Source organism: Equus przewalskii, chromosome 29 (assembly GCF_037783145.1).
Source record: "Equus przewalskii isolate Varuska chromosome 29, EquPr2, whole genome shotgun sequence".
NCBI classification, from domain to species: Eukaryota; Metazoa; Chordata; class Mammalia; order Perissodactyla; family Equidae; genus Equus; species Equus przewalskii.
Genome location: NC_091859.1, coordinates 25,604,516 through 25,620,311, shown reverse-complemented (window position 1 = coordinate 25,620,311; position 15,796 = coordinate 25,604,516). Strand labels below are relative to the sequence as shown.

At 38.7% G+C, this 15,796-nt stretch overlaps 1 protein-coding gene across 14 annotated transcripts in view; it reads right to left on the bottom strand.

The window, feature by feature from the left end:
* The window catches only part of ANO4 (anoctamin 4), a 381,130-nt gene that overhangs the window by 68,309 nt on the left and 297,025 nt on the right, over nucleotides 1–15,796 (bottom strand). For all 14 annotated transcript variants that reach the window (XM_070600724.1, XM_070600723.1, XM_070600719.1 and 11 more), the window contains 5 exons: nucleotides 12,623–12,678; nucleotides 10,105–10,226; nucleotides 6,467–6,601; nucleotides 5,035–5,131; nucleotides 548–608 (listed from right to left, as the gene is read on the bottom strand). In XM_070600724.1, the coding sequence (XP_070456825.1) occupies nucleotides 548–608; nucleotides 5,035–5,131; nucleotides 6,467–6,601; nucleotides 10,105–10,226; nucleotides 12,623–12,678 (471 nt within the window). The remainder of the gene's footprint in view (nucleotides 1–547; nucleotides 609–5,034; nucleotides 5,132–6,466; nucleotides 6,602–10,104; nucleotides 10,227–12,622; nucleotides 12,679–15,796) is intronic.

Genomic DNA, 15,796 nt, shown 5'->3' with positions numbered 1-15,796 from the left:
GTTAAGTGATTTCTTTGGGCTAAGTAATTCTTTAAGTGAATGTTCCATCACACCTTGTTATTATGGGGCTGTTGGCTTGAACTAATCTAGAAGGACTCAATTCAGCCTTGAAAGTAGCTCTTGTTTATAGGGAGCCATTTGGACCAGAACTGGAAGAAAGCCAGAGGTGGGTACACATACATTAGCCAGATGAAAAGATTCTTCTCACAATAGAAAGTCCTATGCATACTGAGATGGGTATTCAGGTCTCACCAGACCTTTTGATGTACTATAAACTTTATTTTTATCTCCAGTAGAAGGTTAATTCTACTCTAATATTGGAATGCTCATGCAATTGTTGAGGGTTTAAGAGAAATCAGACATGTTTTTCCTCTACAATATCACTTTTTAAGTAAACCAAATGTATTATTTATCAGCTTGCATTTAATAGAACAGCCAACTGAATTTATTCAAGCTTCTTCCTTTCACATCCAAAGTCAGATTTCTAAAGGAAGATATCCTAGAGCATATACGGGGAACTTAAGCTATATGGATGTACAACACTTACCCCAGACTGCCATGAAAACAGCAAAGAAGACAGTGGCTCCATTGTCAAAGAGGTGGGTTACCTGGGAACATTGTGAATCACAGTTAAACGAATTTCTTATATAACATATTTCAATGCACATTTTTTTCAAGTTCTGTAAAAACAGCTGTGACGATACAAGGAATTTTGCAGGGTTTCTTTGGGAACTATTCCTTTTGGATCATAATCAAGAAGGGAGTTCCTCTAACTATGAAGTAGTTTGGATATGGAAAAGAGATTTGGTTCCCTTTATGTGCATATCACCTAGCTGAACATTTATCAGCAGCCCCAATAGTGTTCTAAGAATTTCCTTCTGTGCACTATAACGACTATTATACATGCACTCATGGATATGGATATATTTATATTTAAGACCAGAAGGTATTATTGTTACTGCTTTAAAGGTTTCTGATTTCCCAAGCACTGTTTTTAATGCCTAATTTATTCACTTTGAAAACACGGCTATTTTGTTTGTGTAGTTTTGAGCAAACACTCTCTGGGCTGCCCTCTGGATTTCAGCATTATGAAGAGAGAGCAGACCATTAACAAAATCCACTTCTACCTTTATTAAAGCCTTGGATAATCATTATATTTACCTATTACACATAACACCAAGACAGCTAGCAAATACTTCATTGCTAGAATAATATATTCTATCACAAACGCCACAACAGAAAGCAAAAATATCTATTCTTGCTGCAAAACTGCCAAGTTCATTTCTGCCTCCAGGATAAATCACACCAACATCATGCCAAATTGAAATGATGACTGATACATTCATAAAGCATAACGGGTGTGTTTTCTTGCACTTTATAGCTCTCTATAAAGTATATTTTGCTGTCCCTTAGAGAATGTGCCAATTATAAACAAATCTTTCCCTGTTCTATCAGAGTGTGAAGTATTTCAAAATTTTCCAAAAGTTTATACTTTCTCTTTCTTTGAACATAGATTTGAGGGGCAGCAGTGAGACAAAAGCCTGAAGCTGATTTATTTCATATGCCAGAGGGAGTGTTAAGTTGTATACTGGGCACTCAGCAATAAATCAAGTCCGAGAGCTCCATTGGTATGTGGTTGGTCTGTGTTCTTCATTAGGGTATTAACTGGGAGTTGGTGGGAGTTGTAGCCTGCAACATCAGTACAGATTCTGGAATAGATTGTGGTTGTCATTGTTTTTGGCTATTCAGATCATCTTTCCTCCTTTCTCCCTTCTCCAGTTAACAAATCTCTTTCATGCAGGTCCTCAGGGAACACATGGCTCAAATAGAACCAATCAGAGTCCTTCCCTGGAACTGATATATGAACATTTGGAGAGAGACAGTTTTCTGTTACAGTTACTTGGGATGAACATGTGAATAAGGTGAGTTAATAGGGACTTCTTGTTCCTACTAAGATGATAAGCTAGCATAGGCTGATGGCTCCTTCTGCCTAAATCAACCCTGGAGAAGACAATAGATTCTGGGAACTAACAAAACACAAAAATAAACACAGACCCTGAGAAATCCCAGAGGAGGTGGAAGTTTGCCTTGAATGGTGCTCGCACATGTGTGTGTGTGTGTGAGATGGTAGTGGTGTATGGGGAGAGGTAGGTGGCAGTACCCAACCAGAGTGAAAGCACAGGTTAGAGAAATACATGAGTTCTATTCCAGCCTCTCCCTCAATGGTCATTGGACAATTAATTTCCCCTCCTTCAGAAATCAGCTGCAACAGGCCAAACCACAGGCCCTGGCATTTTTGGGGTAATATCCAGGGATGCTCAGAGTCCTGCCTGGTGGAGGAGATGAGGAAAGTAAGTGCTGTTTGGCCAGCTGCCCTTGGGCATTCACTCCTCAGTCCATTTCCTCTTGAACTCTAGGGCTGGCACATTACAATCAAGGGAGAGTGCCTCCTCCCAATGCTGCTTTGTTCTAAGCAGGGTTAAAAATAAAACTCTGACCAGAACAGTCCTCTGGCAGAGTGGTAGTGCCTGGGACATGTTGTCCTCTCCTCTCTGTAAACTCACCAGGGCTGACAGCCTAGGGTTGGCCTCTGACCCTTACCCGAAGTGGTTGGCACTTCCAGGGGACAAGTACCCACAGGCCAAAATAATGGAATATCTGGAAAATTTTGGAAGCAGCTGTCTTCCCCAAACTAGGCAACAGACACCTTCTAAAACGAACATTCTGTAACAGCAGAGAATTCAAAATAGGCATAAAAACATGCTTATGGAGATAAAGGAAGGAAGATGAAGCCTGGAGCTGTGGTAAGCAGCAACCACTTTCCCCATCGTATGATGAGAACCTGTCTGCAAAATGATCATGTGGACAGGTGCCCAAAGACAGACATCTGTGGGCCTGCAGGACCAGTTCTAGGCATTGAGGCTCTTGTTCCCAGACAGTGTGAGCTACACTAGCACCTCTTCCAGTGTAACGAGCCAGTAAGTCCCTTTCTGCTTAAGCCAGTTTAAGTTGGGTTTCTGACCCTTGTAAATGCAAAAGTTGGGGATAAGCATTCCTGATCAGCAGAACAGCCATTGTCTGGATTGGATCCAGGCTCAAATTTGATCCAATATTCCTATGTATCCTCAGTCTCATGAAGTCATTTTGGCATTTATAATAAACGTTCCCAAAGGAAACTCTGCATTACTTCAATTCTTTCATTCTGAGGCTTTTTAGTCTTCATTTTACTAAGTTTCTAGGCAAGATCAAGTCTAAAATCCAGAATCCAAACATCTTGTAGCTCAGTACAGAACAATGGCATGTTTTTCAGTCAGATAAACCAAGGCCCAGCTCCTTACTGCTGTGTGACCATGGTTGAATAATCTTTCCCTCTCTGAGTCTTTGAGTAAAACGGGAATAACATCCACCTTGAAGTTGCTATGAGAATTAGAAATAACAAATGTAGGTTACCTAGCTATTTTTATAGCTATAGCCTAGCTATTATTATAATTATTATTTTTCTAGATCTTATGTTCAGTAGGATAACTGCCCAAAGAAGCTCCTATAAGATCTGAGCACTCTAAACTATTCATGATGATCCTTTTCAGGAATTATCATGGATCTCCTACTGAGAGAACTTCACTCAAAGTATATCTTTCCATGTAAAAAACAAACAAAACACCCAAAACAAGAACAACAACAAAACTGGTTTTCTGAGATTCCCAGAAAGCAGGATTTTTGCATCCAAGTCATTCAGGCTTAACTCACAATCTTTAAACAAAATTATAGTACTGAAAAAACTTTTTTGTTCCTCACCAAATCTATATTTCCCAAGATCACTTTGTTAAATTTGTCCTCATCCACTCAGGTCTATCTGTATGTTCTCCAAAGGTAGGGAGAGTATTTTGTGCCTTTTTGCTCCTTTACAGCACATAGTAAGAGCCCAAATCTTTCTAGAATCACAGCTGGCTGCTGTAGTTTGGGCTCTTCCCACAAGGACCGGCCACCTGCAGTGCTCATGACATCATGGATGGGCAGGCTCCTGGGCTGCCTATCAAATGTTCTCTCATTTAAAACAAACAAAACTCTGCAATGCCAACTGTGTAATTAGATAGACCCAAGCTGTAGTGATTGCAGAAGTTCAATCAACTCTGCCAGCCCCTTTTATATCTGGAATCTAGGCAAGTTGATGGGCAGTGAGTCTGAGAAAAGTTCTCAACAGCCCATAATCCAGCTATTGCTTTGCATTAATAACATTGCCCCTAAGTAAAAAACTATAAGAATTTGATGACCATGTCTAAAATTTTAATAAAGTAAGGCATAACACAAGAAAGGTGCATGCAATGACATGCCTTGGACATAATGGTGCTATGTATTTGTTTTTTCAAAGCATTTGCATATATGCTACCTTCTTTGGTCCTCATGACATGCCGTGGGGCAGAGAGGGCAGGTATTGCTGCCTGCATTTTAGAGCTGAGAAAGCTCAGCCTCAAAGAGGCTGTACATGTGCAAGGTCAAGGAGGTAAGTAGCTGAACCAACCTTGAATCTACATCTTTTTGGCAATAATGATTATGAAGAGGAGGAAAATGATGGCGGCTCTCATTTATGAGATCTTACCATTTGCCAAGCACTTTGCTCACTATACTATATCTTTTCCCATTTCTTATAACAATCATGTGAAATGAGCATCATGTTCTCCATTTTACACTGAGAAAACTGAGGCTCAGAGAAGTTAAATAACTTCTTCCCAGACTGACAAGTGGTAAAGAACAGAGTCAAGATTTTAGCCTTTCTCTGACTCTAACAATTATGCTCTTTGTACTATGCATGCTGCAGTTTCTTGTGATGATAATTAGAACCAATACATTAAAAATATATATCAGGTAAAAAAAGATATATGAATTAGAACACTGAATGGTGGAGGTTGGTCTCCCCTACTACATAAATGTGAGAATCAACGACCAGAAAGGACAGAGCGAAACAGTTACCCTCTGTGCCTCAGGAAAGCGTATGTAAAATGCAATCCACCTAAAATGTTGCATAGCTGGAATTACCTTGGCATAAACGCAGCTGTCTGACAGCCTCATGAATGGACAGTATTTATCACACACAGGACACATGATGATATCTGTAGCTTGGCAGACTTCTTTACTGGAAAAGAGAACAGAAAAGGACTGCTTTGTGATGACGAAAGAGCATTCTTTTCCCCTCCGATTTCACCAGAATATTCAACTAGTAAATAAGATCCAGTTGATTAAATTTTTGTCCTCAGAAGCTTCTTAGTCTTCTCCGTTATTAATGTAAACAAGTGCCTGCACATTTAATAATCTGATAAACCTACTTATTTAGGAGGCTGTTTCTTAGCTCTAAATATTAATAAGTTAAACTCGGGAAAATACATGAAGCAAAACATTGGTTGTTCTACCCCAAATTATACAAAAGTCGTTCACAATATTGCACAGGTTTGAAGCAATTTCATACTGAATTATTAAAAAAACAAGATACCTAAAAGTGCCTGCCTTGATCTCCATATGCATGATAAGTTAAAACTAAAAATGGAGGAACAAATAAAAATAGTAGGGATTAGTTCTGGAAGAAAGCTCTATTTCATTAACAATTTCACCAGAAAGTAAAATATTTTTGTAGGTAGGAGGACCAATCAATCACTTTTATTTTTGCAATCACTTTTACAGTCACATTTATTATTTAAGATCATTGTCCAGCTTCACAATAAGACCTCAATGAATACCTTAAACTATATCCTGGTAAAGGAACCAAGATAACACCCATCAACACTGAATCATTCTCTAAGCCCCAGCAAGTTGGTGAGACATCTTTCTGGCTTAGGTTTAAAGGATCCTTGTAAAAACACAGAATTTATATATTAAAAAAAGCATTGTTAATCCACTATTTTACGGTATTAGCAGAAAGAAAAAACGTGAAAAAGTCAGAAAGAGAGCAATTTTTTTTTTTGAGGAAGATTTGCCCTGAGCCAACATCTGCTGCCAATCCTCCTCTTTTTGCTGAGGAAGATGGGCCCAGAGCTTGCATCTGGGCCCATCTTCCTCTATTTTATATGTGGGACACCTGCCACAGCATGGCTTGGTAAGTGGTGCATAGGTCCATCCCCGGGATCTGGGCCTTCGAAACCCTGGGCTGTCAAGCACATGAACTTAACCACTATGCCACGGGGCTGGCCCCAAGAGCAACTTTTAGCCAGTGAATGAAAGTGATTCATTCAGTGGATGTAGAGTGGCCTGTATGTCCGTAAATGTGAACTTTGCTTCCTTGGTAGGTGGAGAGCTCAGCAGCAGGGGCAATGGATGGAGAGGTCTAGTGAACTGAGACTTTTGAATTTTTCCAGGAGAGATTGGGAAGGAAGTTAGAAGGGAAAGCTAAGTGGGCCCATAGGCTGTGAACACTCCCAAAGCACAAATACCCGTCTCTAAATATAAGCAAAGGCAGGCTCACCCAAGGCTCTCCTACCTGACTTGGCAGTGATCCAGAGTAATGACTCCGTACAAAAAGACAAACAATCCAATGAAGGCAGCTGGGAAGAGCATGCCGGTGTACCAGCCCAACCAGGCAAAATACAACCCAATCTTCTCTCCAAAGTACCGCCTGTTCAAGACACACAACAGCCTTGGAAATTACAGTGAAGTGTTTAGAGTTAGGCATTGTAACATTTTGCTTTGTAGTCACCTTGCTGCTAAACATGTGGGCAAGGTAAGCCAAGATAATGGAACATTTGATGAAACCTAAGCTCTGGGCTGAAATTTCTTCTCCTACTACTCTATATCATTCTATTTCAAATAAGCCTTTCCATAAAAGAACATGATTATACACAAGTTTGTTCTGAGAACACAGAAGAAACCTATTCCCATTTAGGAAGATGACACTGTCATTAATACAGAACCAGGGGAATCTGATGAGTTGGTGCCAACACACAATCTCATCTGCCATTTCTGAGAGTGTGCTTGTTTGTAATGTATATATTCTAATTATATATACATATATATATTTAAAAATTAGGAAACAAAGTTATTGTGAAAAACTGTAACATCTCTTTCAATATTTCACAGCCTTGCAAGATGTTTACAATCCTAGAATCACAAGATATTAGAAAGAAAAGAACTCTGATTACTGAGATTCCAGATGAATCAATCCTGAGAGCAACTTTCCTTCTTTTTTTTTTTATTTTTGAGGAAGATTAGCCCTGAGCTAACATCTGCCACCAATCCTCCTCTTTTGCTGAGGAAGACTGGCCAAGAGCTAACATCCATACACATCTTCCTATGTTTTATGTGGGACACTTGGCACAGCATGGCTTGACAAGCGGTGCATAGGTCCACACCTGGGATCCAAACCGGCATACCCCAGGCCACTGAAGCAAAATGTGTGAACTTAACTGCTGTGCCACCAGGCTGGCACCACACTTTCCTTCTTAAGTGATGACTTCTCACAGGCTTCAACATCTAGCTTTATGACTATTTTTCTTAGGCTTACCAGCCTGCCTAGTGCCCTGTGGTCCGTGAAGTTTGGAAGTATCCAGGGAATTCCTTGGTTTTTCTTTTATTTATCAAACATCATTAATAATGTGATCAACTTGTGCTGTAATACAAGCCAAATTGCCCTTTCTGTGTTTCTCAACTGCTACATGTCATTACTTAGAAGTTAATTATGTCTTAGTCCAATATAAGAATATTCTAATTATTTTTTTTCATTCTTATTCTAAACAAATGTTGTCAATCATATGTTTCCAAATACTGGCTGCTGCTTTCCTTTTGGAATGCCCAATGGCTCCTAAAAGCATGTGGTTATTTATTTATACCATCTCCCACTGTGTCCCAACAGAAGCTTCCCACTCCCAGCAGACTTTTCTAACATACACTCAAGTACACAGATACAGTCTTTTATTCTCTCAACAAATGAAAAATTCCTTCTATGTGGCAAATACTGTGCTAGGTGCTGAGAAGACAACGGTGAGTAGAATTAGCTTGGTCCCTGTTCTTGTGGAGCTCAAAGTTTGATAGAATAGATACACCCACCAATCAATTAATAAATTTATAATTACAAAACTGGGAAAAGAGCTATCAAAGGAGAAGAATACAGCTCCACAAGTCTATAAAACAAGGCCATTTGACCGTCCTAGTTAGGGAAGACTTCTCTGAGGAAGTGACTATTGTGCTGATGAGTGAAAATTAACCAGGTGGGGTTGCAGACAGGATAGAGCTTTTCCAGCAGAGGGAACTGAAAGTACAAAGACCCTGGGGTAGTAGGAACCAGGTGAATAAGGGCAGTGTTGCTGGAACATCGATACCAAGAGGTAAGCTGGCGAAGTAGGTGGAGGCTGGGCCCCAGTGGCTTGTAGACTATGCTAAATGCATTGATCTTTGGCCTGACAGAAATAGCAAATCATGAGAGAGTTTTAACAATCAAGGGACATGATCAGATTCACATTCCAAAAAGATCACTCTGTCCGCAGGGTAGAGAATGGATCGGAAGGGGCCAGCACGGGAAAAGTGAGACCTAGTAGGAGACAACAGCCACAGTCCGGGTTTCAGGCACAGGAAGCAGTATGGCAGAGGAGATGCTGGGATGTGGCCAGATTCTAGAGACGTGGAGGAAGAAAACTCATAGGATAAGAACTATTTGAGACATGAGATTTCCTAGATGCTCCACAACTTCATTCTCCTCAACTCTTGCTTGTGCTTTTCATCTCCCTGCCCTTTGGCCGACACAAATCGCATTGCTCTTCCAGGGCTCAGCTCTACAGAGCCTTCCACAGGGGCGCTGACCCATATCCATCCTTTCCATTTTTCCAAATCATTATAAAACTCATTGCCTCCATCACACATTTTACCTAATTGTGCATAGTCTCATATTGTTTTCTAGTTGTCTCAAGAATGCAGGGCCTTTCTTCCTAAAGGAAACTGTGAGTTTCTCAGAGCCAGAGACTGTGGTTTCTGTTTGTCTTTGCCAATAGTACTTAGCATTATACTAGAAACACAATAGGTGGTTAATTAATACTCATTGATGAATGCAAAGTCTTAATCAAAACATTGACATGGATGGGACATGTTTGGCTCTCAGCAATTTTCTGCAATTTTTAATCAATGTAATCCTGTAATATGGGACTGAGGCTGGGAAGAGTATTTGCTTTTATTTCCCCCCCCCCCCCCCCACTGTTTTATCATGTATTGAGATTGGTTGAAGAAAAATGATCTCATCTCAGAAAATATTTTCCACTCCCCCAGAACATCTGGATCACTTGTTACCAACACAGAGAATGGGACACAATTCATCAATGTCCTTAGGTCAACAGGAGCAAACACCTGGTAACAAGGATTCTGGCAGGAAAAATGACTATCCAGGGAGATGAAATGTAAGGTGAGGTGTCTTATTATTTCATTTTCCTCTGGGATCATTTTTTAAGGGCCCTGGTGAAAGTGAAACAAATCCAGCTAGTCTAGGAAGTGAGACATGACTTTCTATTTAATAAGGAATCCATAAAGTGTGGATTGTTGCTACCCAATCCTGATAACCAGTCTCTAAATAAATAATGAGATGTCAGAGTATAATGCTGCCATGGCAGAAAGTTGGGCATTTATAGACAGTTAAAAAACCCTACATTCCACTGAAAATTATCATCGGTTAAAAGCTGATGTAGTTTTTGACCTGCAGAATTAAAACAATCTTTAAAAGTTATTAGTTTAAAATGAAAATTAAAATAAGATTGACATTTATAAGAATGACAGCACCTCATATTTCCTACTTATATAATAGTAACTGATATTCCATTTGTCACTAATATATGTAAGCAGTGTTACCTCTCTACAACTGTTATTGATAATTTGTTAATAACAATCACATGGGTGACTTGCTCCTTCTGGAGTCCCAGCTGATCTCACAGGTCCCTTCCTAAGGCCTTTCGGAGGAAACACTATCCTCATCAGAGAGAAGTTCAGTTTTAATGACTGATGTCTTCTGATGAGTTGCCGTCTTGTGACGAAGCCAGATTTGACCAAGAGCTGTGCACCTCAGACACTTTTTTCTTGTCCTAGCTGACACTTTGCCCTAATCATTCTGTGCAAGCTTAAATTTGCAGGTGGTTAAAAACTCACCTTACAAGATCCAAAGGCTGGTATTTATACCACACGCCCCAGGAGGCCCAGCACTCATAGAGCAGGTGTCGGTGGTTTTCCGCTCCGTGGGTTCTAATAGAGTTCTTACTTCTGTAACCTCCCTGGGATAAAAACACCGCTGCTGGTGAGGTAATACTCACAAAAGTCATAAGGAAAAGTTGATGGTAACACTAGTCTCTTACAGCAGGAGTAGCAATAGGGATACTATAAGAAAAAAAATGGACCCATACTACTGAAGGGAAAACAGTTAGATGAGATTCTCTGGACATTATCTTGTTGATGATGCTGTGTAGCATCATCATGCTACAAAAGCACATGCTTGCTAGAATTGGGCAGGTTTGAACTTAGTTCAAATTTAGGAGACCTTAAATTCTCTGAGCCTTGGATTCCTAGTTCCATAATGGAACTAATAACATCTGCCTCATTAGGTTTCTCTTGTGGTTTGAATGGATAAAGTGCCTAGCCCACAGTTGCATCTCCTCAGAGGACATGTCCAAGACTTATTAGTTCTCTTTCCCACTTGTCTCAAGATAGTAGTTAGTAATCACCATCACTGTAACCTTGTCACATGGTCTTATCTATAAGAAAACCCTAGAATGTAAAAGCTGGAATTCACCTCAGAATTAGAATAATTCAAAGTAAATTCGACCTCCTCACTGAACACATGAGGAGACCAAAGGTCACAGAGGTGGGGAGTTTTCTGAGTTCAGGTAGTGGCAATGCTAGTTGCACAAACAGAAAAGGTACTTTCTGGAGGTGAACTAATTATTTGATGGTAACCTGAGGAGTCCTTCTATAGTGGAAAGTGAACAAGGCTGAGAGACAACAAACTCAGGTTCTTGTCTCAACTCAAACACCAACTCACTGTGTGACTAGAGGTGGGCTAACCTTTCTCTAAGCCTCTGTTTAAATTTTTAACATGAAACAAGGGCAACAATATCTTCCCTTCCTGCCTCTGAAAGTTGTTATGAGGTTAAATAATATAATCGAGTTAAACTGAGAGTAAAAAGTAAAAAGATTATGTTATTATTGCTGCTGCTATTACTAATTTGGAAGTTCTCTTCTCATAGAATGCAGGGCTTTACCAAGATATGAAAACCATAGAGAAGGCCTTGAGTTACTCTGTGGGGTTTCATAGCTGCATCTCCTCAGACACCGTCATTCCTGCCACCCACTCGCCTGCACAGATACTTGTGCTCATCTACCATTGCTCAGGCACTACCCTTACCATGGGCAAAGGATGGACAGTGGGAGGATGCAGTTCTCACTGAAACAGTCTTTTGGGCAATGCCAACTAATAACTACAGGAGGCCACCCGATGTTTTGGGGGTGGGGGGTGGGAATCCATCTTTAGAGTTCAGAAACACCCGTGTGAGGCTCTAGAAAATCTTATGTCAAAATATTTGCTTCTGTCATACTAAAAGGATCATTCCAAAAATGTTTCATGGCAGACTGTACATAGGGTCTCAGACCAAAGCTTCTAGTTTTCTTAATGAATAAGATTTTAAATATTCTACATCATCTTTCACATCCTCGAGGTGTTTAAAATCAAGAGAAGAAACACTGTAAGCCAAATTTAAAAAGCATATTTTGGAAAAACTTGCCATTTACAGACATTTGGAACTGTCCTCCAAAGTTTATTGGTAAACTGTTAGCACTGTTTCTAACAGAAGACTGTCATGAAAAGAACTCTAACAATAGTTTCACCCTGGCTAGTTTGTGAGGTCCTTGAGGGCAGGAGCTATGACATATTTATCTTTGGGTTTTCTCTGTTATACAGTGACCAGTATGGGGTAGGAGCTCAATACCATGAAAACGACAATCATCTCTCACCAATAATGAAGATTATGTCCCTGAAAACCCAAGTGTAAAGAGAATTCTGGGTTAAACAACCCAAGATCTAATGGGGAAAACAGAGTTGAGGGTAATCACAGTTACAGTGACAAAAGTCCTTGTATATGACAAAGACTGTGTAGTAAATAAGTAAAAAAATCAAAAGACAAGTAAAAAAAATCAGAATTTATGTACCTTAGATGAGCAATGATAAGTACAATACTATTAATTTCCATTTATCATCCTTTGGTTACCAGAGACTTTACAAGATGGCTTCCTCCCACTCTTTAAAGAATAGCTATCAATTTCTTTCTTGCAGAGACTATACATTTAGGAACATTTTCCCCCTGGGTCTGGTGCCTCATGTAAATTTCAATGCCTCTTTAATTTTATGACTCGGAGTCCCTCAGCTATTCCTCTGAATTTATGCTGAGTGACTCTTGATTCAACTATTCTTGCAATTACATAAAAAGATACACTATAGAAATAAATCTATGCTGGGGGAGAGACATCACAACGCAAGTAGGCCCTCCCTAATTACCCATTGAACAAATTAAATTCACTCTGAACAAATGTCACATCAACAAATTCAAGTAATAACTATCCTTACAAGCTGATTTAATAATGAGATGTTGACAGAGAAGGAGAAAAGGCAGCTCTGTACCTCATGCAGAGGAAATGCAGCTTCATAGGAGCCATTGGTAAGCAAACGATTCAGACCTAAAACAACAAAAAAGTCCAACTCGAATTAATACCAAGTTTGAATTCTCACAACGTTCAAGACTAATGTGAGGGTGCTACTTTTTGGAGAAAACAATCTAGGTTTTCAAATGTGATTCAAACCCACTTGGAGATGCCAATAGTTTAGAAAGGAAGTTTTGCTATCTGCTTGGAAATTGGATTCAAGGGCTGGGAAATCAGGGTTTCAAATAGAAATAAAACAATGAAGCACACCTGGTACAGTGCTTGGCATAGAGAATGGAACGTACTGAGAAAAGTGGAGGAATTTATCATCAAAAAGATCATTTTCCACAGGAGCTCTTCTATTTTCATCTGGAAACTTCAACATGGACAAATCTAACTTCTCTGCATTGGACTAGTGGTATGACTTTAGATAAGTCCTCTTGTCCTCAGGTCTCAATTTTCTCATCCATAAAACGGGGGAGGGCTGTTGCATATGTGGGCCTTTTTAAATAGCTTTATTGAGGTGTAACTGACATATAATAAACAGCACATATTTAAAACACACAATTTGAGAAGTTTTGACTTACGTATACACCCTTGAAACCATCAGCACAATCAAGATAGTAAATGTATCCATCACCCCCAAAGTTTTATCATGCCACGTTGTAATCTCCCACTCCTCCCTATGCCATCTCCAAGGTAAGCAATGATCTGCTTTCTGTCACTAACAATTAGCTTGCATTTTCTAGAGTTTTATATAAATGGAATCACACAGTATTTAGTTTTTCTCTGATTTCTTTCACTTGGCATAATTATTTTGAGATTCATCCATGTTATAGCTCATTTCTTTTTATTGCTGAGTAGTATTCCATCATATGGGTATATAACTCTTTGTTTATTCCCCTGATGATAGACATTTGGGTTTTTCCAGTCTTGAGCTATCACATACAATGCTGCTGTGAAAATTCATGTACAAGTTTTTGTATGGATATCTGCTTTCATTTCTTTTGGGTAAATACCTAGAAGTGGAATGGCTAGATCATATGGTAGCTGTACGTTTAACTTTTTAAGAAACTGCCAGACTATTTTCTGACGCACTGTACAATTTTAAACTTCCATCAGCAGTGTCTGAAAGATCGGGTTCCTCCATATCCTTGCCAACACTTGGTATGGTCAGTCTTTAATTTCAGCCATTCTAATAGGTGTGCAGTGGTATCTCATTGTGGTTTTAATTTGCATTTCCCTAATAAAGTTGAAAATTTTCTCCTGTGCTTATTTGCCATATGTATTCTCTTGTGAAATATCTATTCAAATCTTATGCCCATTTTTTAAATTAAGTTATGAGCGTTCTTTATATATTCTAGATGAAAGTCTTTCATTATATACATGCTTTGAAAATTTTTCCTCCTAGTATATGGCTTCTCTTTTCATTCTCTTAAAAATATATTTCAAAGAGTAAGAATTTAATTTTAATGAAGTCCAATTTATCCATTTTCAGTGAATTGTGCTTTTAGTATTATAATATTTAAGAAATCTCTACTCACAAAGACTTTCTCCTAGAACTTTTACAGTTTTAGGTTGTACATTTACAGCTATGATCCAATTGAGTTAACTTTTATAGACAGGTTCATTTTTTTGTATATGGTATGAATTATTCCAGCACCATTTGTTGAAAAGACAATCCTTTATTTACTGAATTGCTTTCAAGCCTTTAGCAAAAATCAAGTGTTCATATATGTGTGGCTTCACTTCTGGATTCTCTATTCTGTTCTACTGATCTATTTGCCTATCTTTACACCAATACCATACTCTCTTGATTACTTTAGATTTATAATAATTCTTGAAATCTGGTAGTGTTAGCCCTCTATTTGTGCTCTTTTTTTCAAAGTTGTTTTGGCTATTCTAGGTGCTTTCATTTCCTTATGAATTTTTGAATCAACTTGTCAATTTCCACACATACACATAAAACTTTGTAAGTTTGATTGAGATTGCATTGACTCTACAGATTAAACTGAGGAGAATTGACATCTTAAGATCGAGTTTTTGGATCCATGAACAGGGTATCTCTCTCAATTTATTTAGGTCTTAAATTTCTCTCAGCAATGTTTTATAGTTTTCAGGGTACATATCTTACAAATCTTTTGTCAGATAAATATTTCATATTTTTTGATGCTAATGTAAATGGTATTGTCTTTAAAATTTCAATTCCTATTTGTTGCTGGTTTATAGAAATATAATTGAGTTTTGTATATCAATCTTGTTTTTTTCAACATAGCTAAACTCACTTATTAGTTCTACTAGCCTTTTTGTAGATTCCATTGGAGTTCCCCCATAGATGATCATGTCATCTGAGAATAAAGAGAGTTTTCTTTCTTTTCCAATTTGAATGTCTCTCACTCCTTTTCTTGTTTTACTGCACTGTTAGTAAAATGATGAATACAAGAGCAGACATACATGTCCTGCTCCTTATCTTAGGGGGAAAGCATTCAGTCTTTTACCATTAAGTATAATGTTAACTGTAAGTACTTCATAGATGAACTTCATGAGGTTGAGGAAGTTCCTGTCTATTCATAGTTTGCTGAGTTTTTATCAAGAACGAATGTAGGATTTTGTCAAATGCTTTTTCTGTGTCTGAGGAGATGATCACAGCCAGCCCTCGTGGTCTAGCGGTTAAGACTTGGCACTCTCACTGCCATGATCCAGGTTCCATTTCCCAGACAGGGAACCACACCACCTGTCTGTCGGTTGTTACACAGTGGCGTCTGCAACATGTAATTTGTCCATTTAGGTTGTCAAATTTATTGACAGAAGATTATTCATATTTTCTTATCATCCTTTCAATTTCTAGGGTGATATCACTTCTTTCATTCCTGATAATTTGTGTTTTCTCTTTTCTTCAAGATTAGCTCACTTAGAAGTTTGTATTAGTTTTCTACCACTGTGTAATAAATTACAAGGAGTTCAGTAGCTAAAAACAATATCCATTTATTATCTCTCAGTTTCTCTTGGTCAGAAGTCTGGGCGTGGTTTAGCTAGGTTCTCTTCTCAGGGTCTCACAAAGCTGAAGTCAAGGTTTTAGCCAGACTGCATTCTCATTTGTAGGCTCAACTAGGAAAAGATCCACTTCTAAGCTTCTTTAGTTGTTGACAGAATT